Source organism: Furipterus horrens, unplaced genomic scaffold (genome assembly GCF_987537825.1).
Source record: "Furipterus horrens unplaced genomic scaffold, mFurHor1.1.pri manual_scaffold_4, whole genome shotgun sequence".
Taxonomy (NCBI): Eukaryota; Metazoa; Chordata; class Mammalia; order Chiroptera; family Furipteridae; genus Furipterus; species Furipterus horrens.
Window position 1 is genome coordinate 64,034,419 of NW_028327174.1, and position 27,404 is coordinate 64,061,822.

Below are 27,404 nucleotides of genomic sequence, written 5' to 3' on the forward strand. Positions count from 1 at the left end.
GGAATCTATCCTGAACTCCCAATATTTCTAGAACAGCACGTTCCCATGAGTTCTCTTAATTTCAGTAAGGACAGCTGCTGACAGAACAACAGCACGCCCCCTTTGCTTCACGATGAACAAACCGAGAGGTTCGATGAGTCAGTTAAAGGCGTAAGTGACCTTAGTAGCACCTAGAATAGGTCCAGAGTCTCCCAAATCTCATTTCCTCTTTCTACTACTGTACAGAGGCACAGCAGGCACTTCACCCCTACTTTCCTCCCAGTAAGTCACACCAGGCTACGGAGGGTGGGGTGGCGGTGTACAGGCCCTCACTTACACATATGGCTTCCTGTTCCTAACATTTATTTTGTACTGTAGTTCCACTGCTTTTAGTGTTATACTAGTATATATGATTTCGTAGTTATAAATAAAATTCATTTTCAGTGTTAAATTTACATGGTCAATGTTGAATTAGCCCCCATTTCACACTGCCCAATTGAGATCTCTTTATTTTTTCCATAACCACTGACATAAAGCTATGCAACAGAGTGTAGTGAGGAGTGATGGAGCCTCATCACTCTTCTTTGAAGGGACCAGACCTCAGTCACAGGCATTGCCTCTATGTCTCCTTCGGTCCTTATGCATTAATCATTTGCTTCATTTTGGGGAAGGCATTTATGGATATGCTTAGTTTATGGATATTAAAAGCACAAAAACCTCAATCTCCATTCTATAAAACTCCATTGGGGCTGACATTTTCAAAGCTGTTTTACCCAGGGCAGTTCTAAACTTAGAGCCTAATGAAAGGAGGGAATTAAGCTCATTTATATGTTTTGCTTTTCTTTTTGGTTTTGTTACCCAGACACCTTGTACCATGGAGGAATTCAGGAAGTTACTAAAGTAAGGACATTGTTTTAGTCTTGCAAAATAGATTTTAGATGCAGAGTGGCCAGATACAAAAATAGTTTTAAAAGTAGATAAATGTAGTTTTTGTTAGTTAAATAGATTACTGTGAAAACTTGATCCATAATATATTGAACTGTAGAGACTCTATATGCATTTATATGCTCATTTAATTATTCATGGAGGTTTGCAAGAGACACATTTATTCAGTACTTGCTTATTACTTGCCAAGGACTATACTAGGTATGTAAATATGTTTTTTAATATAACCCTATCTTTTATAGATATCATTTCCATATTATAGATGCAGAAACATAAGATTAGAGAGCATTTAACTAACTTACCCCATTCATACAGCTTGCAAGTGCTAGAGATGTGATTGGTTACACATTTCTGTATCATTACATAGAAATTTGGCAACAACACTTAAAACATTTGCCACACCTGTAAACCATTTGTCAATACAATTTTCTAATGTATTTTTTAAATGCTACATTTTAAAAGAAATCACTTCTACTTACAGCTTATGGTTATTCCAAGTTCCACATTGTGCTTTTTAGGGAGCTTTACATGAAATGTTCCACTACTTGGGATGACAGACTCTGTAATTTCAAAACAAAAAAGAATGTGTTTATAGAAGGTCAGGAAGAATGGAGCACCAATCAATGACTATGCAGCATCCATAGTAAAGCTGTAGAGCTGATGTAAAATGAATGAATGCCTGTAAACTTCTGGTAAGCTAAGCTTCTGGTGAAAAATATGATGTCCCCTCCACAGCAACTGTGCATCATTCATGGCAACAGTCACGTCCACTGTTTCTGAAGTGTTGTTCAGGGAACACATGCATCAGATTTACCTGGGAAGCAAGTGAAAAATACAAATTCCCGAATCACCCAAGATCTATAGAATCAGAATTTCTGAAGATGAAGCCTAGAAATCTGCATTTTAAACATGTTCTTCAGGTGATTCTTAGGCATAATAAAGTTTAAGAATCACAGGCCTGGCTATATTCTTTTTCCCCCTAACTATATTTTCCCAGAGTTTACTATTCGACAATTCTTTTTTTTCAACCTGTGTTTGAAGATACTATGGGGAATAGATTTTAGGAAAGATTTCAATTTGGTGTAATGGTTGTGATTTGGGAGGAGTGGGGAGAGAGGTGGCTTAATTTGTAATGTAAACAGTGAAAAGTACATTTATTATTATTTTAAAAGGTTTTTTTTTTTTACTTTTAGAGATGGGGGAGGGAGGGAGAAAGAGTGGGAGAGAAATATCAATGTGTGAGAGATACATTGATCAATTGCCTCTCACATGTCCCCAGCTGGGGACCTGGCCAACAACCCAGGCATGTGCCCAGACTGGGAATTGAACCAGTGACCATTCAGTTTGCAGGCTGGCGCTCAAGCCACTGAGCCATACCAGCCAGGGCATGAAAAGTACATTTAAAGAGGCAGAAGCAAGAATGATATTCGAAACATTTCACAACCAGAATGGTACTGTCCACAACCAACCAGTCTGAAGACTGACCACAGTTAAGAAGCAAGGGGCCAGGAGGCCCCACGTGCACCAAGGGTGACCCTTTAGTTTCTGGGTCATTGGGAGCTCCAGAGGGTCCCAAAGGGGCAGAAGGAAAGGTGACACTGGAACTGGGGGAAGGTGAGCTTAGATATTGGCCAACCAGTATAGAAGTGAGCTAACACTGTAGTAACACAGAGACAACCAGTGTGCACTGGCTGAATCACAACCGTGGGTAGAACTAAGTTGATTTTACCAGGGCTTGACTAGTATTTTAGAAAGAAAAGAATTGCTACATATTCTTAAATATACTTACTCTTCTTAAAATTCCTTTAGCAGTCTGGAAGACCTTCAACTAGTGATAAAGTTAAAATGGAAATATCCTCTGAAGAGATAACATCTATTCACCCTAAATTGCTAATGACTATAATGTTTCTTGAAGGTTTTGGGAAGGAGAGGTGGGAAGGAGTTGCAAGAGGCAAGGGAAACTTAAGCATAAAAGGGGGCTCTGTGGGATGAGTGAGCTAAATCGGCTTTTACTGCTTGATTTTGCTCAAGGCTAGCCCCCCAATCTGCTCAAAGGAATTAACAACAGTGGCAGTGATGGGAGACCAATTCGGCTCTCAGGTCTCTGGTCCAACTTGTTAATCACATATTTGACATTTTGAATCCCTGCAAAGCAGGGTGAAGGTTGGGATGGTCTCATGGAAATAGAGTTAGAATACTCTCTTCCTTGTTCTACCTTCTTCTTTCTGGCCTTCTGTACTTTTCCATGAGGAATTTGGGCAGCAAACCTTTTATAAGATCTGAATCTGACCTTCCAGCTCGTAGATTCTCCATTGACTGTTAAACTGGTAAGCACAATAAAATGCTGATTTTGTTGAGTCCTCCACCTGTAATGCTACCTATAAAAGATTCCTAAGACCCGAGGCTCGGAGGGAGTGAGGGAGTGAGGGAATCTGTTCCCTTCACCACCTTCCCCCAACTCCCCTGAGCTCTCCAGTCCTGGCAGGTGTGGTGGAGTGAGGGCCAGACAGTGAGATGACACCTTGGCTTTGCTGTTGTCCTCAGCTAACACCGGTGAGCCAGGAAGGACATTTGCTTGTTTGTTTGTTTACTTATTCATTTATTGAGAATTTGTACCATCTGTATTCATTTCTGAATAGGACTTGCACTAGATAAATTATTTATATCCTCCAGCAGATTTTAAAAAGGCTGGCTAATTTTTATATATTGGGGCAGAAAAAGAGAAATGAGGCACGTAAAGAATACGAAGGTGTGCCTTACTTTCTTACTTCAGGTGCTGCGAGTCTCATAAATATTTACTTCCAAATTATTTCTCAATCCCATGCCTTCCCTCCATCTCTTTCCTGAGTCCTCTCCATTCCCTGTTCCAGTAATGGAATGCTAATCGTCACCTTCTCCCCTCTTCTAAAACAACAGTTGAAGAATTTGCAATGAGCATGCAGACTGGGGGCAGACAGGGCATCCGGAAGTGGCCACATTTCCCCCACTAGCCAGTGTGCAGAGAGAAGGGAGAAAGAAGCAAGTACAGGTGAGGAGAGAGCACGAGGTCCTCGGGAGAACCCGGACACAGCTGGACAGTCTCTGATGTCTGGTCCTAGCACTTTCTGGAGTTCCCGACTCAAGGGCTGTGAAACACCTGTGTGCTTCTAGAAAATGCCTCTTTTCTGCCTAAATGAGCTTGAGTGCATTTCTGTTGCTTCAGATTGGAAGATCTCTGATGAACCTATTAATCAAGTAAAGGAAATGGGATGGAGCTAAACAGAAAGGCCCCACACAAGCATTCATGAGTGTAGCAGGAATAAATTATTTGATTACTCAGATAAAGCAAGCAAGTGTTCCTAAGTAAATGCATAAGGAGCCATAGAAGAACCAATGGCTTCCCTATTTATGGAGCTTATTTCATGTATGTTTTAGTGCTATCTGTTTTAAGAAAAAGTTCTTTGTGAAAGGGGAAGGGAACTCATTGTATGCTTGTATATGTATATATGTATCCATGTAAGTATATCTTGCCCATAATACTATGCTTACACAAGTGAGGTCTTTGAATCCTAAGGGCTGGGAAACACTGATCTGGAATAGTTACTATAGCAACGTTTTGCTTTCTATAAATTTTTAATGCAGGGAATCATGACCAAGATTAACATTGTTAATGACACTGGAGGAGATATTATCACTTCCTGGGAAACAGTAATGGATCACTTTTGACTACATAAGACTTGAAATATTCATAATGATGAACAAATATCAACAAATAAATCTCTTTGAAAAATCTGCATGTTCATTTTAATCTTTAAATGCCAGTATGATTTATTTTCTATTTGGCAATTTTTTGCTCTACAATTACTTGGCAGATAAAGGCACATTTAACTTAGGGTTTCTCAAAGAAACACTAGTAAAGAGAAAAAAGGTCCAATATTTGGAGAAACAATAGGTTTAGAATAAGTAAACAGAACATTTATTTTCTGAGCTCCCATGTGATTATTTCGCGCTTTCCTGGTTTTGGTTTATCTTTGTTAATAGTATAATTAAAAACACATTTGGGTAAACAAAGACTTCCTTCCTTCCAACTGGTCGGCTTTTTCTGCCCTAAGCATTCATTGCTGGCAGAGTAAGATAACCACCATATCATGATTCATCAACCTGGCCGCCCTTGTGAGATCTGAAAAAAAATAATGATTCTAAGGGGAATGATTGTAAATGCTCAACTCCCATCCACTCAGAGAAAAGCACTAGGGGCACTAGTCAGGATGGCAAACAGCATTCAACAGGATTTTCTTTGGGACATCTTTGCAGAACAAAGCTATAGTTTTTCTAACAGTATAACTTGAGTTAAAGTAGAAACTTCAAGTAATCACCATATTGTAGACTGGTATTTTAAAAGACAGTATTGAAAAAAGGCAAAATGTAAATTGTGCATATGTTATGATTATAGCTTTATAAAATTATTTGTGTGGTGAAGGATGGTAAACTAATGTAAAAAATGTCACTAATGATACTACAATGTTGTTTGTATAGTAACAATCATTTAAAGAGATAGATTTAAACAAAAGCATACTTCACAGTCACATTTCTTAACCATTCCCTGTGTCACTTAAAATGTTTATAAAATAGAGATAGCTCATTTCCAAAACTCAACTGGGAAGCAATATTGGGTATAATATATTTCTGAAGAAGTTTGAAAACAGAGAGCTTACATCCAGACAATTAGGAGTAAATCCAGGAGGACAGGGCGATCTTGAAATAGCTCATCTCCAGAGATTTCCTACCAATATCCTAAGTTCTCTAATGGTATCTTAGAAAGTTGAAAAAAATAATAAAGATTTTAGAATAGCTAATGGGAGAATCAGTGAGAAAACCAACCAAACTCATGTAAAGGGGTTTTCAAGCTGGGTGTTGAGCCAATGAGAGCTGGAAGCTCTACGCTCAGAGCAGGTCCACCTGTATGGTCAAGCAGTTTGTTTGTCAAGAGACCTCAGCTGCCAAGGAATAAGAGCAGAGAAAGTAGATGATTAAATTGAGCCTGAGATTAAGACTGAGATTCCAGCAGTTTCTAATAGATTCCATTGATTGTAATGACTAACTAGTGTTATATTGAGGATACTGATGCTGTGTCTGAACTCAGTGCGAGGAGACTGGCATCAGTTAGTGATGTCTGCTCTGAGCAAGGGAGAAGGGAATGAGAGGATGGGAACATATTCTTTTCTGGTCCTCTTCTACATCATTTCTGTCCATTAGAAATGGGTTATTTCTGGAATAATCAAGGGCAGGGAGAGATGACCTGCAGTCCCCTTTTCCTGTGCTTTATTCAAGCAAGCTTGGAACAATGTGGATTTAATAGACATAATTTCTATTTTTTAGGAGCTTAAACCTAAGATATTAAAGCATTTAATCAACATATACATAAAATGTACATATACATTACACAAAGAACAAATATTAAAGATACACATAAAATAGACATGCTTGTATAGCATAAGTAAATACTTAGATACTGCTCATGAAGAAGGTCAAATTGTGCTGGCCTTTTCACTGCTGGAACATACTGAGTAAATGCTGCTCAGTGTCCTATGGTGTACAGGATAGCTACCTGCCCTCAACAGACCATGTCAGTAGGGCAAGATTCAGAAAGCCAGCTGTTTTCATGCTGGAAACTCTAATACCTCTTTGAAGAGGCAGTGGAATATGTTATGGAAAAGGGAGGTGAATTCAACAGACCTGGGATCTACTATTCACTTGGCTACACAACCTTGAGTTTCCCCACCTGAACCCCCATCTTCAAGTAAATGAAGGTACTGGATTATGAGTCCTTTTGCCATTAATGTTCTGTGATTGTAGTAAGGAGATTCTGAGGCCCCTAGACAGCCTTCTTTGAAAACCACATCCTCACTGCCATCTGACTGATCCTTACAGGGCCCTACTAGATTCTTGCTTGGCCACAGCTAACTAAAAGGAAAGGACACCACATCTAAGTGGGGTCAATAAAATTCTTTCTCTTGGGAATTAGAAATCAGAACTGGCTGCTACTCGCTGGATACTTTAGCAAAGATGAAACACTCATGTACAATTGAAAGTCAGAGAAAGTTTCTAAGAGACAAATGGAGCAGATGAGCAGAAACAAGCAGTACCAAGAGACCAGGAGCCCTAGAGTAACAGTGGATAAAAAATCAGTTCTTCATGCAAACTGAAGTTCCTGATGTGAGTCCTTCAGGAAAGCCAACTGGACATCACTCATTCATTCATTCATTCATGAATGCATGCATTCACCAACTACTGGCAGAAAGCCTCCTGTATTTCAAATACTATTTTGAAGTACATTCATGAACAAATGGCATAAAGTCCCTGACATCATACATGGAGAAGAGAAGACAATAAACAAATAAATGTACCACATAACATCAGAGCTTGAGAAGGGCTAAGAACCATAAATGTGGGCAAGGAAACAGAGAGTGATAGACGGTTAGAGAAGGCTTCTCTGAGCAAGGAACATCTGAGCAAACACCTGAATGAAGTGAGAACGCCATTCAACCATGTTGGGGAAGAGCTGCCCAGGAAGAGGAAATCCCAACTGCAGACATTCTTGGATGGGGTTGTGTTTGGCATGACAAGAGCAGCTAGTTCTTACCCCCTTCCTCATTCCAAGCCCTGCTCTCCTGAGAGATTTCATTGTGTGGATGGTCTTTCCATCAACACACTGCTTCCCTAATTCCCAGAGCTCTGGCTAAATAATATTCACTTCTATTCCACTCCACTTCAGCAACTCACTACCCATGCTTGACCTTCTCTGAAACCCTAAACTTTAATATACTACTTTGACATCAATATCCTAGCCATTAGCTCCCTCATCAATTTTCCCTCACTATACCCATTTTTCATCCTGAAGACTCCCAGTTACTTAAGTACTCTCTTTCTTTCCAGTCTATCAGGCTGCTCCTTTATTAATTTCCATTCCTCTCCAACATAGACTTTTGCAAACACAGGCAGTATGTGTAGTGGTTAGAGTGTGGCCTTTGGAGCCAGACTGCCTGGGTTAAAATCCCAGTCCTACTTTTTACCACATGAGTATCCTATTTTTGGGGACAAAATAACAATAATCTTCTCCATCGTTGTTATAGGACTAAGTGAGCTAATGCACACATGGTACTTAGACGTGCCATGGAGTAAGCATTTGATAGATATCATCAGGGTCATTCTGATGCTATTATCATAATCATTCGCTTGCTTTTCTGGCAACAATTTGAACTTTTTGACTTAAATTCTCCTTCTTTTGAACCTTCACTGGAAATCCCAATCTTTGTCTCAGTTGAATCCCCTACCATCTCTGCTCTTCTTCCTCACCAGCTGAGGTCTCCTGACAAAACAAACAAACAAACAAACAAACAAACAAACAAACAAACCCCAACTCCACCATGCAGATTGGAGCTTCTGGACTCTGCCTGGCCCACCATCCAGCCTGAAAAATTCCTCTATGTGAGTCTGGTTGGTTTTCTCACTGATTTCCCCATTAGCTCTGCTAAACCTTCATCATTCTTTTTAACTTCCCAAGACGCTGACGCTTTCACCCTTGCTTGGTAGTTCTTACAGGGACTTCCTAATCACAGCTAAAAATGTACTTACATTCTCGTATTTTTCTCTTCAAACTCATAGGAAGAGGTCTACTACTTCCTGTCTTAGACTAATTATCTACCCATGTTCTAGATAATTTCCCCTCTCGTTCCTTTGGGGACCCAATTTCACCAATTACCGGTATCTATTTTCTCCATTCATTTTAAGCCCAAACATGTGCAAATCTCTCCAGTCTTAACAAAGAACAAAACAAATTAACACCCTTCTAAACTCTGAATTTTGTTCTATCTGTTATCCTACTTTCTTTTACCTACAGCTAAATTTTTTGACATTTCCAAATGTGTTCTGTAACAAACCTGATCTCGGCTGAGAACCACTGATAAAAAGATAAGGCAATGTAAAACAGAGCACTGAGCATACAGCTAAATGCTGTGAAGCTCTAAAAAGAGGTGCCCACAGTGTCCTCCAAGCGCTTTTATCCATTCACTGCATTTTTCCTGCCGAACCCTCTTCCAGACATTGTCTGTGTTCCACCCTTCCCTCACTCACTCGGCTCACAACAGTCTGACTTCTGTCCTCCAGTTTTCTGAAACTACTCTGCAATGCTGGTCTTCCTAATTGCCAAATCCAGTGGACGTTTCCTGCCTTATAGTATCTGAATTCTTTATAGCACCTTTACACTACTGACTATGACTTTGCCTTGACACTCTTGCTTTGGCTTCCAAAATGCCAACCTTTTTTGGTTCTCCTCCCATTTCTCATAGTAAATCTTCATCACCTCCTTTGCTAGCATCTTTTCCCTTTAAACCTTAGTACTCCTTAGGCAGAGTCCTTTCCGCCTGGGACTCTTTCCCTAGTGGTCTCCTTATTACAATGACTTTAACAATCACTGACTTGGTGGTCCCTCCTCAGTCCTGCTCTCTAGCCCAGGCCTGATACCGGCTCCAGGAGGTGCTGCCTGCAGTCTCCTGGGCACTTCCGTGGCAACACACATTCAATAAGTCTATTCTTATTTATTTACTTATTTATTTAGAGGTTTGTTTATGAATTTATTTTGAGATTTTATTTATTTTTAGAGAGAGGAGAGGAGAGGGAGGAAGAGAGGGAGAGAAACACCAACATGTGGCTGCCCCTCATACGCCCCCAACCAGGGACTGGCCCTCAACCCAGGCATGCGCCCCGACTGGGAATCGAACCAGCAACCCTTTGGCTCTCAGACCAGCGCTCAATCCACTGAGCCACACCAGCCGGGGCAGTTCTTGCTCTTGCTTAATTGGCCATGAACTCCTTGAAGATATTTATCCTTTCTATTTCCTCTTTCAATGATCCAAATACAGGCCAGTGCCTAGCACTTAGTAACTGGTACTTGATAATTGTCTTTTGAATTAAGGAATGAATGTGCTTGTCCATTTTTCCTAGCTTTGATAGTGGGATTATCTGCTCATGTCTAAAATAGAATGTTTGCTATCCCCAAATTCCCACACTTTGGGTCTCCCTCTTAGTTGATGTCAGTATTTACTCAACTGCTGACCATTATGCCTCAGGAGTCATCCATGATCTTCCCTTTTCTCATCTTCTATATCTAATCCATGAGCAGGTTCTATCAGCCATGCCCTACATTTCACTATTTGTCACTAACTACCACCTCGTCCAAGCCACCATTATCCCTTACCTGTCCAACTGCACCCACTTTCTAACTGGCTTTTCTGCTTCTGCTATTGTCCCTTCTCATCTCAGAAGGCTCCTCTAAAACGTTTATCAGGTTATCTCGCTCCCCTCCATAGAACGCTCCTTGACTTCATTGCACTTGGAATATAATCTAAATTCTTTACCAAGGCCCTTCATTACTGAGCCCTTCCCACCCCATCTCTACATCCAATCTGATTCTCAGCCCCAAGTCCCTTATATTCTCTAGCAAGAACCCTTTTTGCTGTTTCTCAAACTCACCAAGCTCATTATTCTGGTTCATGTCTCTTACTCTGCTGTTCCCTCTACCTGGAATGCTCTCCTCCCAGGTCCTCACAGGGCTGGCTCCTTCTCAAGCTTCAAATCTCTGCTCACATGCTGTGCCCTTAGAGGGCTGTCCTACAAAAATAGCTCCCGCAGTCATTCTCTAATCCCCATTCTGCTTTATTTTTCCATTATTGTTTTAATTTATATTTGTTAATTTAAAAATTAACTTCCTGTATAGCTATAATATAATCTTTATTACGACAGAGTTGTTTCTTTTTTTTTCCTTTCCTGTCTACTGTTGCACCTCCATTGTATGGAAAAGAAATTGGCCCACAGTAAATATTCAGCAAGTATTTGTAGGAATAATGTAATCTCCACATCCAAAGGCATATCTGTATTGATTAGTAAAGGTTATTGGCTGTGCGAGGTGCTATTTCACTGTGTAAAGACAATTTTCTTAAATGAAAACTGGCACCAACCTTTAAAATCTGCACAAGTGTTAGCTACTGACAAGAACTCCCTTCATGACCAAATTTAGGCTCCTCTGGCCTTCTTCTTGACTAGGACTTGTCCTTGTCCTAATCCTTAGCCTGCTGAGCCATTTTAGCAAATCTTCCACTAACCCAATTTATCAATGATACCGCCATCCTTGAATTAAACTCCTTATCCCTCCTCCGTTACCATCAAGTTCCTCTCAGCAATTTCCCCTCCAATGACTCCCTTACATGCACCTTGCCTGCTAGCTAGAAATTGCTGGCTGTCTTTGCTGCTTTTTGGAATTTAATTCAATCTCCCTTTCCCATTGTAAGTCTTGATCTCTCTTGCAATAGTCTTGAATTAAGTCTTCTTTGTCCTTTTTAACAAGTGTCTGGTACGATTTCTCTTTAATACTAAAGACTGAACAGTTACCTAATGGGCTTGTACAAATCCATTTAATGAATTTGCATTGTTACCCTCCAAACCTTATGTTCTTTGCAGTGGGAAGGGTCAAAGAGAGGCTTTTCTGATCTGTGTGACTGAAGAATATGGTTTCTCTAGCACATAGGAGAAAGTCAGGAAGAATAAAGGCTACACGATTTTTTAAAAAATCATCTTTATAGTGGCTATCACTTATTTATTTTGTCACATTTATTTTCAACTGTTCTTGTGGTGACACTTTAATGAATAATACAACAACAATGCTCAATTCAAAATGACACCCCAAATCTCCTAAACAAAAGCATGTCAGTATATAAAAAATAGCGCCCTTTCTGCCACATAATCCATATAATTCACATGCAGTCCACTCCTGATTCTGCCACTGCCTTGCGATTACATGATCATACCTGCAACATCAAACTCGATTTCCAGCGTGACCTTGCTCGTGATTGAAGAGTCTCGGAGAAGCTGGTTGGCTTCCTCGAAGGTGCTGTCTTCAGTCGGAATTCCATTAATGGCCATCACCCTGTCTCCGATCTGTAGTACCCCACATCTGAATTTAGAACCACATGTTAGAGGTTGTAGAGAGGGTAAATAATTATCAGTTGGAGTTGCCAAATCTGCTTTGTTTGATCCTTGCAAAATGCTGTAACCATTTGGTCTTGTTTATTCAGTGCTGTGGGAATCACACCAGGTCAGCTGCAGTGTCTTACGCTCTTGCATCTCATGGCTGCACATGTGAGCAAGGGGATCTTGAACTATGCCAGCGAAGTAATTAATAATTCAGCACCATGATATTGTTCTAATCTGATTCTGAACCAATATACAGTAATGATGAATGTACATTCCCCCACGGCAGAGAAATTATTAAAGTTTGAACTTAGAGATTTTTAAATAGATTTTTTTCCTTTTAATTAATATGGCCTCTAGCCCCCAATGGACAAAAATCTGCTAGATAAAGGCATCCATGCTCATTATTCTTCTCAAAACTGATCAAGAACATAAAATGTTATTGTCAGAACAGAGTTCATTACATCTTATGTTCCCTGCATTGAGCACTGTCCCCTAATTCATTAGTTGTCCAAAGATAGCCAGCACAAGAAACGCAGAGCAGGCATAGACGCTGTGAAAAGGATATCTCACCTCTCCGCTGGGCTGTCAGCTTCGATGTAGGACACCAGAGGTGGCGAGGAGAGCGTCTCAGTGGCAAACACGCTGCCCTGCAGCTGGATCCCAAACCCGGTGACAGGGTCTGCGGTCAGCACCACCTCTGTGGTTTCTGTGTGAACCACCTGCCCAGCCAAGCCCACTGTGCTGGAGGCTAACGACACTAGAGGGACAAACACATAAGAGAACGACTTCAGGCTGATGCCGGCTCCAGGAACACCAGCGTTTCTGAAACAGAGCCCGTCTCTGAGAAACAGCTCACTGCAACGGTGGCAGGTTATATTTTGACCTTCTAGTGAAAAGTTCAGCCAGAGCTGAACAAGATGCACGATCTCCCAGTACTAGTCACGTGTTGGTCACAACACCAGAGTAGCCTCCTCCCCTTACACACCTCCTATAAGGGGCAGTGGTGGGAACCATAGGAAGAGAACATCCCCAGGGTCAGGGCCAGGGGTGCCTGGGTTCTGGTCCTGGCTCTACCACTGAGCAGCCAGTGGGAGATGAGTCATTTCTCTTTCCTACCTTGAAAAAGGAGGGTTAGGCTAAATGGTCTAATGCTTTTTCCACTTTGGCCATCTGTGTCTAAGCTTTAAGCTTTTTACAAACAATCTAACCTCCAGCTTTGAAGAAACGATCTCAGTCTGGCTCCCAGAGTGGTGAGAAAGTGCCGGTCATCAACCTTAATCCAGCACTGGGCAGGCATGATGGAGTCGTTTAAATGCTACATTCCTCTTACTCTCAGATGTGGTCCCTTCAGTCCTTGTTTCTTCCCTCTGGGTCTCCAACCTACTTTGTAATCTCTTACTTCATTTGTCCCTCTGACACTCTTCTAAGCTGCAGGCACACATCTCTGTCTTGTTCCCACCCCCGGCCCAGGTCAGGAATGGCCGCTCCACTCCTAGACGCCTTCCCCTCAGTGCTGCCCGCTGGGACTTCTGCCTCCTCTGCTCTCTGTGAGCAAGAGCTCTGTCTGCAGGGTCCTCTGCTGGCCTGGCACTTCCTCCAGAAAGGGTCTTCCGGCCCTTTAATGGAAACCTGATGACACCATATACATCAAATCCCTCTCCACCCAGAAGTTGTTTTCCTTCACTCACCCTGCCTGGGGCAAAGAAACAGAAGGGTTTCCAACACACCTTGCTTTCCAGGTGCAGTGCTTTTCTTTCTTTTTTTTTAAAACTCAAGCCACTCCTATTCATAGCTCAATGTTCTATACTCATTTCTGCTTTGTCTCATCTTCAAACCCATAGTTTTCTACATCTACCCCCCCCCCCATTTCCTCACTGACTTCAGGACTTGACTCTCATCTCTCTCCTCTAACCTATAGCTTTTCCTTGTCCTAAGCATCTTTGACACTGAGGTAACAATCTTCTAATGGGCTGGATTTATGGTTCTTCAGCTCTCTGGAAGCTGCAGTTCCACCCTACGTCAGCACTCTGCCCGCAGAGCCCTGAGCTGCACCCCGTCTTCCTTCAAAATGGGTAGAGCCCAAGATCTCAGTATCTGAATCCTCCTTGTTGATCAGATAACCTTATTAACCATCTCGCCCGGTCTCTAGGATCTAATTATCTGCTCTTTGTAACTCCATCCCATTTCTTTTCACCTGTCTCCCAGTATAGTGGTTTTCAAACAATATTTTTAGCAACAGTTTTTCAAATGAAAGCATATAAGTGATGTCTTTATATTCCAGGAAAAAACAGAGCTAGTGTAGTTGTAGGAATGAGAGACCCCCAGGCTTCCTCTTCCCTCATGGCAGAATCTGATGAAAGCATTTTGAAGGTCATTGTCGTTATCCATTGTTTTTCACTAACATCATATCCCTCCACACTCCAGCTGGGCCCCTAGTGCCCACTTCAATGATGCATCTGCTAGTATCAGAGATTCTGAAACCTCATGTGAAATTCTATACTCTGTCCCCTTTGGTAATGCCCAGTTAACTCCCCTGCTGTTACTAAGTTGTTTAGGAGTATTAGAGAAAGTCATGACAAATTCTCATTGCCCTATAGGGCTCAGGAATCTTTTGCTTTGCAATATTTTGGCACCTTATTAGATTCCTTACAGGATGTCTGAAACATTTTGACCCTTACCAGGATTAAACTTGACTCTACTTCATTTCCTATAAGACTAAAAGATACAACCATTTGACAAGAGTTCCTTAAACAACATTGTTTTCACCTTGATTTCTCTGTATCAGCGATTTTCACCATTTTTCATATCATGGCACACATAAAATAATAACTAAAATTCTGTGGCACCCCAGTATATAATAATAATAATAATAATAATAATAATAATAATAATAATAATAATAATAATAATAAATAATTTTTGCTGATCTGACAAAAATAGGTATATTTTTGATTCAGTCAACACTTGATGGCTATTGTCGTGTTGGTTGTTGTTATTTTTTATTTGACAATCTAGAAAAGAGGTCAGTGTCCTTGCTAAACAGTCACGTACTGCAAGTTTGAAAACTTCTTGTGGGACACCAGTGTGCCACCGCACACCTGTTGAAAAACACGATATCATCTGTTCTTTCTCCTTTGTGTCCCTGCTTCAGGAGGATGTATTATTCTTTCTATTTCCAGGCCAACTCTTAAGTATTTTTGATACTATCCCTTTCCACTCCTGTGATTTTGTGCCATACAATCTTTCTTGCCACTTTTTCCAGCGTTCCTACTCACTACCCTCGCTTTCTGACCTCTCGCTCTGATCTGTACTGATTCTAAATGGCTTAAAGTTTGGTTTCTTCCTTCACCCTTTCCTGAAACTACTCTCGTGGATGAATTCCTGATTGCTAAACTCAGTGGCCTCATCTGCTCTAACCACTCTGCAGCAACTGGCTTTGGGAACCATCATTTTCTTTCTGAAATCGCTCTCTCTGTTTAGATGAAGCTTAGTTCTTTGTTCCTTACTTTTTTAGCCCCCCCTCTCCCACCAGTTCTTTTGCTTTCTCTGCACTCCAAACATAACATTGTCCATGGTTCTGTCCTAAGCTTATTTTTTAACTCATTCTTTTTCTCATTTACTTCCGATAAAATATGACCTCTGCATGTATCTTCTCAAATCTGCCTCTCTAGTGATGACTTTCCTGACTTGATGGGTGTCAACCACAGTGACACCTCACTGATTCCTCAAACCCAACATCTTCAGAATGGAGATAATCGCCTTCTGTTTTTCATTGCCACTACTATGTTTATAGTCCTTCAGGCTTGAAATCTGAGTAGCCTTTGACCTACAACTCTCCATTGTCTCAAACTCAATCGATTTTGTTTAAATCTCCTTTTCCATTCTTACCATCAATGCCTTAATCCAGGCTTTCATTACCTTTTGCTTCAATGACTCTAATATACAGATTTCTGTGTATTCTCATGCCCTAATGCTCTCTACATATTATTGCCAGATTAAGTATCTCTTCATAAGGAGGCTCGACTCATCTACTTCTCTGCAGTAGAGCCTCACCGTTGCTCATACAGATGCCTCGGTGTCCAACAAGTGTCCCTGCCTCCTGCCTGATGCGCAACAGCCAACGAACTGCTGCCAGAGCGGCTTTTCTATAACGACCACCCCCAGTTCAGAATCTGTCCGTGTTTCCCTTTCTATAGAACAACGTATTCATATTATAGCAGAGCACACAGAACACTTCGTGAGTTCATTTTCTCCTGCCCACCTAGTCTCATATTCCTCTATGCTCCTTTCCCGTGCCATTTGTCTTCCGCCCTGCGCACATACCTCCGTGCTATCACATATACAGTGCCCTCTACCCCTGGAGCCCTTAGCCTGTGTTTTCAATGTCCCTTTCCCTGCCTTATTCAGGCAGAACTAGGTATTTACTTTTCTACATTTCCAGATTCTAATACATGGTCCTGTTTCAGCATTTATCAAGGTTTTCATTTGCCTGCCTATCTCTCCATTTGACTCTCAGTCCTTCAAAGATTGGGACCAGATCTTTTCATCGCCAAAACCCAGTGCCTCTAACATTCAGTGAGTGTTAAATAAATAAATAAATAAATAAATAAATAAGGAATCACATTTTGTGATATCTGCATTTCCAATTTTGGAACCAACATCATTCTTTGGGACCCAAACTTTTCTATGATGCAGATCATTCCATCACTGCAGCAGATATAGCAGAGGATGGTGAGGCAGGTCATTTGTATAGAAGGAGTAAGGAAAGCTGTACTTTTTCTAAAGAAGCACCATCATTGTTCTGTCTCAGCAGGATGAACATCAATGAGATTAATGCAGACTACCATGGGGAATGAACGTAGCCTCCAATCTAAGCTTTTTATAGGTGGTAGTCTACAATTCCAAAGTCTGACACATGAGCTATCCCATATTTTAACTGAATTTATTGGAGTGACATCAGTTAATTATATAGGTTTCAGGGGTACAATTCTATACCACATCATCTGTATGTTGTATTGTGTGTTTACCACCCCAAGTCTAGTCTCCTTCCAGTCAACCCTTATCCACCCTTACCTTCTTCTACCTCCCCCTACTCCCCTCCCCCTCTGGTAATCACTGTACTGTTGTCTGTCTATGAGTTTGTTTGGCTTAATCCCTGCACCTTTTTCATCCAGCCCCCCAGCCCCTCTCCCCTCTGATAGCTGCTAGTCTCTTCTCTGCATCTATGAGACTGTCTCTATTTTGTTTGTCAGTTTATTTTGTCATTAGATGATCACATTTTCTAGAATTTCTTTGTTGATATCAACTGCACTTTGATTTCCCTCCAGATCATTCAGGTCATTTGTTGTTTTTTTGTTTAATGCTGGCACAAAACCAACAGAAGAAGATACTATTTCCTGTCAGTAAACATCTGAAAAGTCGCATTTTTTTCCAGCTAGTACTCTTAGGAAGCAGGAATATATATTTGAACATTATCTATTTGGCAGATTACTTCCACTGCTAGGTAAAACTTATTTATTTATTTTTTTTGGATTACATCAAAAATACTTTCTGTGACTCTTTCTGTAAGTTCACATCAATATTTTTTCCATTAAAGATCTCAATTTGGTATAGATTTTTAGACTACTTAATTGAAATTAAAAACTGTTTTTGAACTTTTAAGTCAGATGATTAACATCTCCACTAAGAAAGAATAAAAAAGAAATAATAATAGGGGAGATTAGGTTAGATGTAGTGAATACCTTTTCAAAGGAGAGACTTGCTATATATTTTGGAACAGTTAAAAAAGATAAAGAATTTCATTCTGTAGAAGGTTTGAATACAGAAATAAGTACTAATTCACTGTGGGTATCATTACATTTATAAGCACTATCTAGAGGCAAGTTGAGGTGATAGAAATCATTAGGAACTTTAATTTAGCATTAAAAATGTATTAAACATTGGTTTTATAATTATATGAAGTTATAAATTATCTAATAAATATAGGATTATATTAAATCTAGGATTTTACAATTAACTCTGAAGGTCCTCTGATGAATCTGATGAACTGGAATCTATTCCGTGAAACAGTAAAATTTCACTTGAAATTGTCTGTATTGATTACTCATGGGCATTAAAGTCTGGAAAATTATCACCAGATATGAAAAAGATAAATTGTAGATTTAAAGATGATGAGCCAGAAGGAGAAACAGCCAATATTACATGGAAAAGAAAAAGATGAGCTTGATTATCCTGCTTCATTAATATGGCCAACCAGCAGAAGAAAATAAAGGTATTCTATGAATTATTATCCTGTAGTTTAAAACTTGGTATAATGAATCCTCTCTCCAGTAACAGATGTTCCTGCGAGGCACTGGCTCTTGCCTGAGGCGTGCCCATTTCTGCTCGCAGGTGAAGACGGAAATAACTACCCTGCTGACATGCTGTGTGTGAATACTGCTAACCATGTGTGCCGAGGCTGCGGCCAGAGGTCACATCCGCTCTGTCTGGCCTGTTTTCACATTTGGAGGATTCTGTTATGGCCTGTCAGGCGTGCGGGGAATGACCCTGTGTTGTGGTCAATTCTTGTCTTTCTTACTGTAAGGAAGGGAGGGGAACTAGAGACAGCTGTTAACTCCCAAAGTTTAAAAATCAGCCAAATGTTTCTTTAAATTAGAAGGCTGTGAGGTTTACAGTCAGATATAAAAAAGTATAGCGGGCAAAGGACCTCAAAGGGTTAATAATAACACAGTGTTTGCCATTACTTGACCCTGCCATTTAAGACTTCTCACCTCGGTGTTCCACGTTTAGGGTCGACCTGTTGTGGACACAGCACATTGCGTGTCTCACGATCCAGTTCAGAAGGGCGGGGGGGGGGGGGGGTGGCGGCAGGCAGCAGCTCCCTCCCCTCATGGGCGCTGGTGGCGGGCAGGCCTTAGGCTACCAACTGCCGGCCTCTGTGCACGGTCACTTACAAATGCTTACTGTTAGCTGCCTTTGTCTTTCGTTCTTTTTTCAAGGGTCGGCGGAAGGGATAAAAGTTATTAGGTTTTTTCATTCTCTTCCTTTCAGCTCTTTGTAATGTTTCCCTCCCTAATAGTACGTGGCCACGATGACCAAAGAGGCAAAGACCATTCTGGGCTTGTTCTAACTTGTGCTCTTTGCTGCAACTCAGGCTGACTAGGGACAGGCAGAGTCTCTACATCGACTCTGTGTAAAAGAGCAGGAGGCAGAAAGCAGGGGGACTGGCCCAATCCACCGTTTTGTCATGCCACCACCATGGGGTTGACAGGGCTTCTGGAAGGAGCCTTGACCTCTGCAGTAGAAAAAGGGGCAGCTCAGGCTGCGGGGGAAAGGTCAGTACCATTCCAGCAGAGGTGATGAGAGGGTACCCTCTGTGACACAGCTCTGTAACCCTCCCACGCTTTGTGACACTCCTCAAAGCCTACTGTTGGGCTGACTCATCATTGTCCCTGTGAAACGAACCCAGAACTTTCCCATTTTAATTTTTGTAACATGTTGTCATAGATTTCTGTATTTCCTCTCTAGTCAACGGTACAGAAGGTTTGAATATTTACATGAGAAGATTTTATACTTTTCTGGCCATGTCCTTCCTTTGTACTAGAAACCTATGTGACAATTCTTTTTGTTTTCCAGCTTCTGACCTTGACTCATCACCAATACAGCAAAGAGACTTTTTATCCTTTTGTGACTTTGCCATGACTTACTATCCATACACATGGCAAGGCTTCTATAGAAACATTAAAATGAGAAAAGGGGTAGTAAATGGTGGCACAGGATAAAGGCATAAATAAAGCAGTGGGAATAAGCCATGGTATAGTGACAGTGGCAATAAAACTTTTGTTATCAGTTATTTGGAAAAACGCTTACATCTAACATGACCATTGCAAGCTTAAGAAAAACACACACAAAAAGAATAGAAATTAATCCCCATTTTTGTGTGTGTGCTTTTGGAATACTATCTTCTTTTTTTTAAAGGTGTTTTTGAAGTTGGAATAAAAGTTTATAGCTCTTGCACCTTATTGTTTAAAATATAAAATATATGCTCACCTGTTTATAAACATTCTGGTAGATATAATATGTGGTGCTGTAGTGGCTGATGTCTAGAGAAAACACAAATAGCTACAAAATTTCTTCAACCAGGTTTGTGTTTACATTTCTACTATGCTGGAGAATAATGTGCTGATTTAAGAGAGCATTTATGCATTGCTACAGTGTGGCCTCAACTTTGTTTTCTACTACAAAATTCAAGATGTGTAAATATCAACCTGAGATAGCCAAATGTATTATCATTCATTTGTAGTCTCTAATGTCCTTAATCAACATAGTAAGTCTTGCCTACCACAAACAAATGTTTAGCCATTTTAGCACAAGTACAAACATTAATGAATTTGTTTTAATTGTTCTTCCCTGCTGAAAGCTTAACAGTCAGTGAGGAGTGCTGTCTGCGAAGCTATTATGTGAAAACATATTCATATATAAATATCCACCGCAAACCCTGAAGGCATTGTAGGGGAGACTCAAGACCTATGTATTATGCTGGGTAACCACTGTGAAAAATGCATAAATTTGAGAGGAATGTCAACAGAGTTTCACACATGACCACTCAGATTCAGGCAGAATAATAACTAACACTTAAACTATTCAAAAGAGATAACAATTAAATAGTGCTTACCATTTACCAGGTAATGTTCTAGCATATATATAATTATAATGCTTATTTCATAGTCTAGACCCTAGAGTATATTTCTTGCCTTTTTGGTGGTGAGAATACATATACTCACATAATAATCACAATTACCCAATGACCTAACTACTATAATTATCCCCATTTTGTAGCTAAGAAAGATAAGTCATAGAAAGCTTAAAAAACTTGCTCAAGGTCCTACACTAGAAACAGATAAGGCTGGGATGGGAACACAGGCAGCCTGGTTCCAAGGTCTAGGTTTGTATCCAGTTCACTATACTGCTTCCAACTAGTTTCTTCCAAGAGTAAATATTTCACTCTAGTGTCAGGTAAGAAACATATGAGATTCTTTAAGTTCTTTCTTCTCATTTTGACTAAACTCAGCCGTACTTCTGGTTTTCCTAATTTCAAATTTATTGTCATGTACATATACTAAAGGTGACAAGCCTCATGTTTGAAAAGATGCAAGTCAAACCATGAGTGCGCCACAGTGGTGGCCCTATCTTTTACAACGGTTTTCTTTGCCTTCTCCTGTAGCATGAAGAGACTGTTGCCTGCAGTGGTTGATGGTTAGTCTCTCACACCGATGGTGGCACTGGTGGGACTGGCAGCAGATCCACCTGCACAGATGAATCTCTGGCAGATAAGCTGAAGAGCCAACAGGTTCAACCACCCCATCTAACAAGACGTTCTCTCTTCACTACCAGCTTCGAAGTATCTGGGTTTGGCTTTATTGAGGTAACATAGGATGTTCCTTATTTTATTCTCATGGTAAGCACAGGAAGAGACCCCATCTTTTCTGAGGTCCTTTATAGAAAGCACAATCATGGCCACTGGAAGAGACACAATAGAACAAAAAAAAAACACACTCTTGACTATGATTAGATTTGGTTGGAAAGACAGGTGTTCTCTTCCTTTAAAACTTAATGTGATGATGATGGCAGATTATGGTCTTCCTCCACAGTAACAACAAAGTTAGGAGTGACTTGTATTTCTTCCCCATTAACGCATTCATTTACCCCTTGTCTCTTTCTGTGTACAACCCTTATTCAAAAGCAAGTAGCCAACCACATCTTCCTAGTCTTGCTTAGTCTATATTGTGCTTGGCTGTCCCAGAGAATCAAATTTCCAAGAACCATACTTGAAATTCTTAGACTTTAAGATGCTCATTAAGGAGCTGGGGCTCCTTGGCATCTATCTGCCTGAGGGTGTAAGCTCTGTAAACTCTTCCCATAGACTTCTGTGTATCAAAGGCTCAAACCTGCCCCCATGTTTTCTCCAGGCCAAACGACACTGGCTACCATTCCACTTACGTGAGCTTTTGAAGTCTTTCTTTTTCAGTCTCCTCCTCATCATGGTTCCACGTGGACTAGTGGAGTAGAGGCTGCGAGGTAAAGTCCCCATGTTCAGGGAGCTCAGGCTGTATGCACTCATGGAGGTAGGAGAGAAGGATGAAGACACCAAAGCTGCTGTAAGAGAGTGAAGACTTGGCACACAGCATTCTCGGGGTGGGGGGTGGGGGGTGGTGAGCCTGCCACACTTGCCAACCAGTAACAATCCAGAAAGACACACAGGATGCACAGCCACGGCTAGCACATACCCCAACCACACCGACACCGGGTCTCAGTGCTTTAGAATCCCAGTTACCAGAGCCCATCAATACCTGAGGAGCCGCAGACCCCTCATGAGCACAGCAGGTCACAGAGAAGCTCTATGAGTTTTGCTTTAGACACACACACACAAAACCCCAAACATTAAAATGAGTTTCTCCACAAACAACACAATGCATCAGACACATAATCTCATTTTCATAGCTATTTCCTGACAGGAATTTTGCAAGTGATTCCACATACACAAAGGAGACCTGCAAACGGTGTATGCTATGCCATATTCTGAATTGTTATCTCCTGACCACATATAAAGCATTCTGAACATTTTCCTCCTTTCATAATGATAGGTGCTTTTTGATGGAAAAGAAGAAGACTCAGGAGATGTCAGAAATGGTAAGTTGCTGTTAAAAAAAAGCATACAACACCCATGAAACCAAATACAATATGAATGCGATGAGCAAGGAGGGAGAAGAATACTCGTATAATTGAAATAAAAGACCAAGAGGAGAGAGCCTGGAACATTACGAGGGCTGTTTGGAGGAGGCGCTTTCGGGAATGTCAGGGCAGGCACGCGGCAGTGGTCGGGGTGGAGCGTGTGATAGTGATGGTAGGTGTGAAGGCTGCAGTGCTTGCTGGCCCAGGGATCCCAGGTAAGTTGCCTGTCGCTCCTCTGAATTTTCACTGCCCACGTGAAGTGATGATGGGAAATAAGAAAAACAAACAAAGAACCAAAAAAAGAGGAAAAGTAACTGAATTGCACAAATGAAAAGTGTAACAAAAATGAAAGCCTCGTGCTAAAAAAACAAACAAAAAAGGGTATCTACTGTCTACCAGCTTTGCAAAACAGATGACTAACTTCAGGATGGAAACTTTCATGTTACCAAGAATAATACACTTCTTTCTCCAGTCCATTTTCCCCCTCTTTTAAAGATGCCTCTTGAATGAATTTCTAATCTCCCCCAGTGCTTCACAGCAGAGATTAAAGACATTGTTTTTAACTTAAAAGTCAACCCCATAATGATTTATGGCACATGATCAGTAACTGAAGATTTGCAAATTTTTACTAGTTAGCAGCACTTGTTTTGAGAAAGAAAAAAGCAGCAGCAATAAATCACATGGACTCATGATTCAAGTGGTTTACTGGTCACACATCACAATCTACTGCTCTGACATTTTAAGTATACTCTGACCCATCTCTTGGACTTAGTTTTTATAAACAATAAACTACTCTAATTATCTATCAATATCGAAATTGTACCTATATCCTCAGAAGGAGAAGATAAAAGTCTCAGCATATTTAGTATTTATTTTTGAAGGAAGATAATTACATTTGAAAGCAATAATTAACTCTTAAAATATTTCATGTGTTCTTCTATTTCCTGAAGATGCTATAAAATTTTAATAAACTTTATTTAAAAATTTTGGCATCCTATTTATTTAAGAAGTGTATATTGTATTTCCATTCTAATTTCAGTATTGCTTAAATTTGATTTACTACCCATTGTTCTAAAGTATGATCAATATTGTGTTTGTTACTATGTCTCATATGAAATTTTTCATTTAAAATTTTAAAGAATTAAAAATAGCATATGAACTTATATCCCTTTCTACTGTCATGATTCTAACATTGAACGCCTTACATGTGAATCACTTAACAGTATTTAATCATGCAGAAAGGTCAAATACTCTGTAAATATTTAAAGGAGGGTCATTTAGATAAAAGTTTGTTTTACCATCGGTGATACCAGCCTCACTGCCACTCTGAACACTTTGATAGCATGAGACAGTATGTGGATCAAAAGCACTACAGCAACAGATCGCTGTGGGCTCAGGCCACCTGGGTTTCCTCTCTGGTTCTAGTCCTTCGTTTTTATGTAATGTTGGCCAGTGACTCAGCCTCTCTGAGCCTCAGTTTCCTCATATGTCAAATGGAGATCCTGAGAGCGTCTACCCCACAGGACAACTGTATATATAGCTGCTTAGCATGGTGCTGGTATACACAGTAAAAACAATTGAGCTATTATTAAAAATATTGATTCTGCCTACTTTCTAATGATTTGCCACATGAAGGATTTTTAAAAGGAAACAGAGGTGTCTCTCAACAAATTTCGCACACTGAATACTTAAGTTTAGAGAATATCTCAGAAATCTGTAGCCACCATAATTTTGCAGGCCTAAATCTTCTGACCCTTACCCTCAACTCTGTTGCTCTTTCTGGTTTGGGGTCCATATTCCTCATCACTATTCTAGTTTCAAGACAAACCTGCTCCACCTAGACCACTGCCCCACCTTCACACTTGACCCCCTGATTCATCTCCTACATATTCACTTTCGAGTATCCATCACACAGGGTGATTTTTTAAATTTATAGGTTAGATTGTATCACTCCCATTTAATCTACTTCAGTGGCTTACAATTACCAAGAGATTCAGATGTGGCCCCTACTTACTTCTCTAGCTTCCTACCCTATCACTTTCCCCATCATCGACTGTTTCAGCCACACTGGTCTTATGTTTGTTTTTAACACAAGCCAGGCTCCTTGCTGCCTCAGGGCATTTGTACTTGCTATTCTTTCTGCCTCTAATATTCTAGTCCCAGTTGTTTGCATGGCTGGCTCCTTCTCATCATGCAGGTCTCAGCTCAGGTGCCATCTCCACAGAGAAGATGTGGCTGGCCTCCGTGGCTGAAGCAGCTGCCCTTTCCTGCACTATTCCATTACAGTTTTTTATTCTTCATAGCACTTATTAATGTCTGAAATAGCTTCATTTGTTTAATATATTATCAGTGTTTGTCTCTTTAAACTAGAAGTCCTTGAGAATAAGAATCTACTTTGCTGTCTTGCTCTCTATATGTATCATAACAACTTTAACAGTGCCTAGTACATAACGACTGATGAATGAATGAATGAATGAGTAACTGAATGCATGAGGACTAGGAATATCGGCAAGAATGTCCATGTCTACACTGAAGTAACATTTTCCCTGTGATAAAGAGTGTTGCAAGGGAAACCCCTCCTTACTCTACTTTCACCCTCCTTACTCTACTTTGTGGCGTACAGAAAGATTTTTTATAGCAATGTGCAACCATTGCTGGGTCAGGCTAATCTACAGGCGCAGTCACTATTTTCTGCTTTACGAAGTATTGTCTGTGTTTCAAACGAAGTACAGTGAGTAGACCTCAGAATTCTAAACTTAATTTTTAATCCAGTTTTTTATGAAGTGCCTTGAAAATAACTGGGCATTTATGGGTCCAGTCAAGCCCAATTAATAAATCGATAAGGAAGGTAATATTGACTACCTATTGTGTGCCTAGCATTGTGCTAATTATTGCAGGCAGGTTAAATGTAGGTCATCATCTTTACCTTAACTCTGAAATATTATTGGGGACTAATACTTCATGCATATGAACTGAGACAAAAATGATAAAAAATGATATACAGAATTGCATGCAAACGAATACAAAAAGTATTCAACAAATAATGTAGGCCAGAGAAGACAGCTACTGCCCATTTTGAATGTGCACAGCAAATTTATTTTGTTTTATGGTGGTGTACTTGATAGTCATATATTAGGCAAGTATTTTAGGAGTTTAAAAATAAAATGCTACATATTTGGCACACTGTTTCATTTTGCCAAAAAATTCTCCCTTTTAATTGTCCCAATAATAACAGAAAACTTGTACTGAGTTCTTGCTATATGAGGCGGGACGCAAAATATCCTTGGAATTATCTTCTGGAGGGCGGGCCCCCTTATAGTACTGGTTTCCCCTGCTAGGGGAATGTTCTAGGAACGCATCTGTATCAGTGTACCAGCTGGCGTTGTTGTGAGAGGCTGTGTTCAGCCTTAGTGAATTTTTTTGGAATACTCTTTCAATGCATTTGCCCATTTCATTATGCGTGATTTACAAGGGTACCTGCCCACACCACATTGAGTGTTGGCAGTTTTTGACTAAAAATGGTGTGACCCCTATGCCCCACCCTTTCTATTCACCCAGCTTCACCCTTAGCAACTACATTTTGTTCTCCCCAGATGAAAAAAGTCCTCAATGGGAAATGTTTTGCCAATATGGAAGAGGTGGAATAAACAAACAAAAAAAAAAAAAAACAAGAAACTGGCAGAAAGACTAAAAGGCATCGAAATCGATGAGTTCAAAAACTGTTTGAGCAGTGGAAAAAAGTCTTGGTAGGAGTATTGCATCAAATGGAGAGTACTCTGAAGGTGACTCACATTTAAACATGCAAGAATAAATGCACAATTTTTTATAAATAAATTCAGGGTTTTGGGTCCCTCCTTGTATACCAGATACCAGGCTAAGTGCTTTCTCACAGATTATCTCAGATAGTGTTCTCAATATAAGTATGAAGAAGACATTATTATAACACCCATTCTACAAAGAAGAAACTGAGGTACAGAAAAGTTGGATAACTTGCTGTAGGTCTCAAATGGTAGGGACATAATTAAAGCTCTAGAAGTCTGACTCTAGAGTTCCTTCCCTCAGGGACCACACTATACTGCTCCTTCCTATGGGTGTCCCTAAATTCTTTGTTACAGATAAATAAATAGTTAAAATACAATGCCTTCCCCCTCATTCTATGGTGACATCATTGCTGAAGTCCTACAAGGTAACTTTCATGGAGTCGTTTATTTTCCTCCCTACTGGTGTCCTCTTGCCCTGTCAGGATGTCTGAGGGTGCAGGCAACAGCCTCCGGCGGTGGCTCTTGAAGTTCACCAGCGACATCCCCTTGGTACAGAATATATCAAATGTTGTGACTCTGCTCACATTCGCCCCAGCCCAAAGTCTCACTTTCCTTCAATTATGATTATGTCTCCCAAAGACCTGCAGTGGGAACAATTTCTAACCACTGAAAACTCATTCCTGTTGGCTTAATTACCAGCAAAAGGCACAGTTAATCCCTGACTCATAGTTGCTATGCTTGTTTCTGTATTTCATGAAAACACTGTGGTGGACGCTTTGTTGCTAAGCAAAATTCAGAACATGTTGTATTCTCACCTGTCTACGGGATAAAAGCCACGCTATTCAGGCATCAGAGATCTTGAAAAAATAAATACAACTTTCTTGTGGAAAAAGCCCACTATATATAAAAACAGAAGTTTGAAAATTATAAACACCACATTTTTATTTTTTGTATTTTTTCTCTTCACAACTGTAATTTAAT

General features: G+C 40.3%; 1 protein-coding gene across 2 annotated transcripts in view; it reads right to left on the reverse strand.

The window, feature by feature from the left end:
• The window catches only part of GRIP1 (glutamate receptor interacting protein 1), a 681,920-nt gene that overhangs the window by 60,665 nt on the left and 593,851 nt on the right, over positions 1–27,404 (reverse strand). Inside the window, exons 10-14 of one of the 2 annotated variants that reach the window (XM_090273573.1) lie at positions 22,753–22,908; positions 21,931–22,086; positions 12,502–12,688; positions 11,766–11,911; positions 1,404–1,484 (exon numbers count right to left, since the gene is read on the reverse strand). In XM_090273573.1, the coding sequence (XP_090129699.1) occupies positions 1,404–1,484; positions 11,766–11,911; positions 12,502–12,688; positions 21,931–22,086; positions 22,753–22,908 (726 nt within the window). The remainder of the gene's footprint in view (positions 1–1,403; positions 1,485–11,765; positions 11,912–12,501; positions 12,689–21,930; positions 22,087–22,752; positions 22,909–27,404) is intronic. The other variant, XM_090273572.1, reaches the window with a different exon arrangement.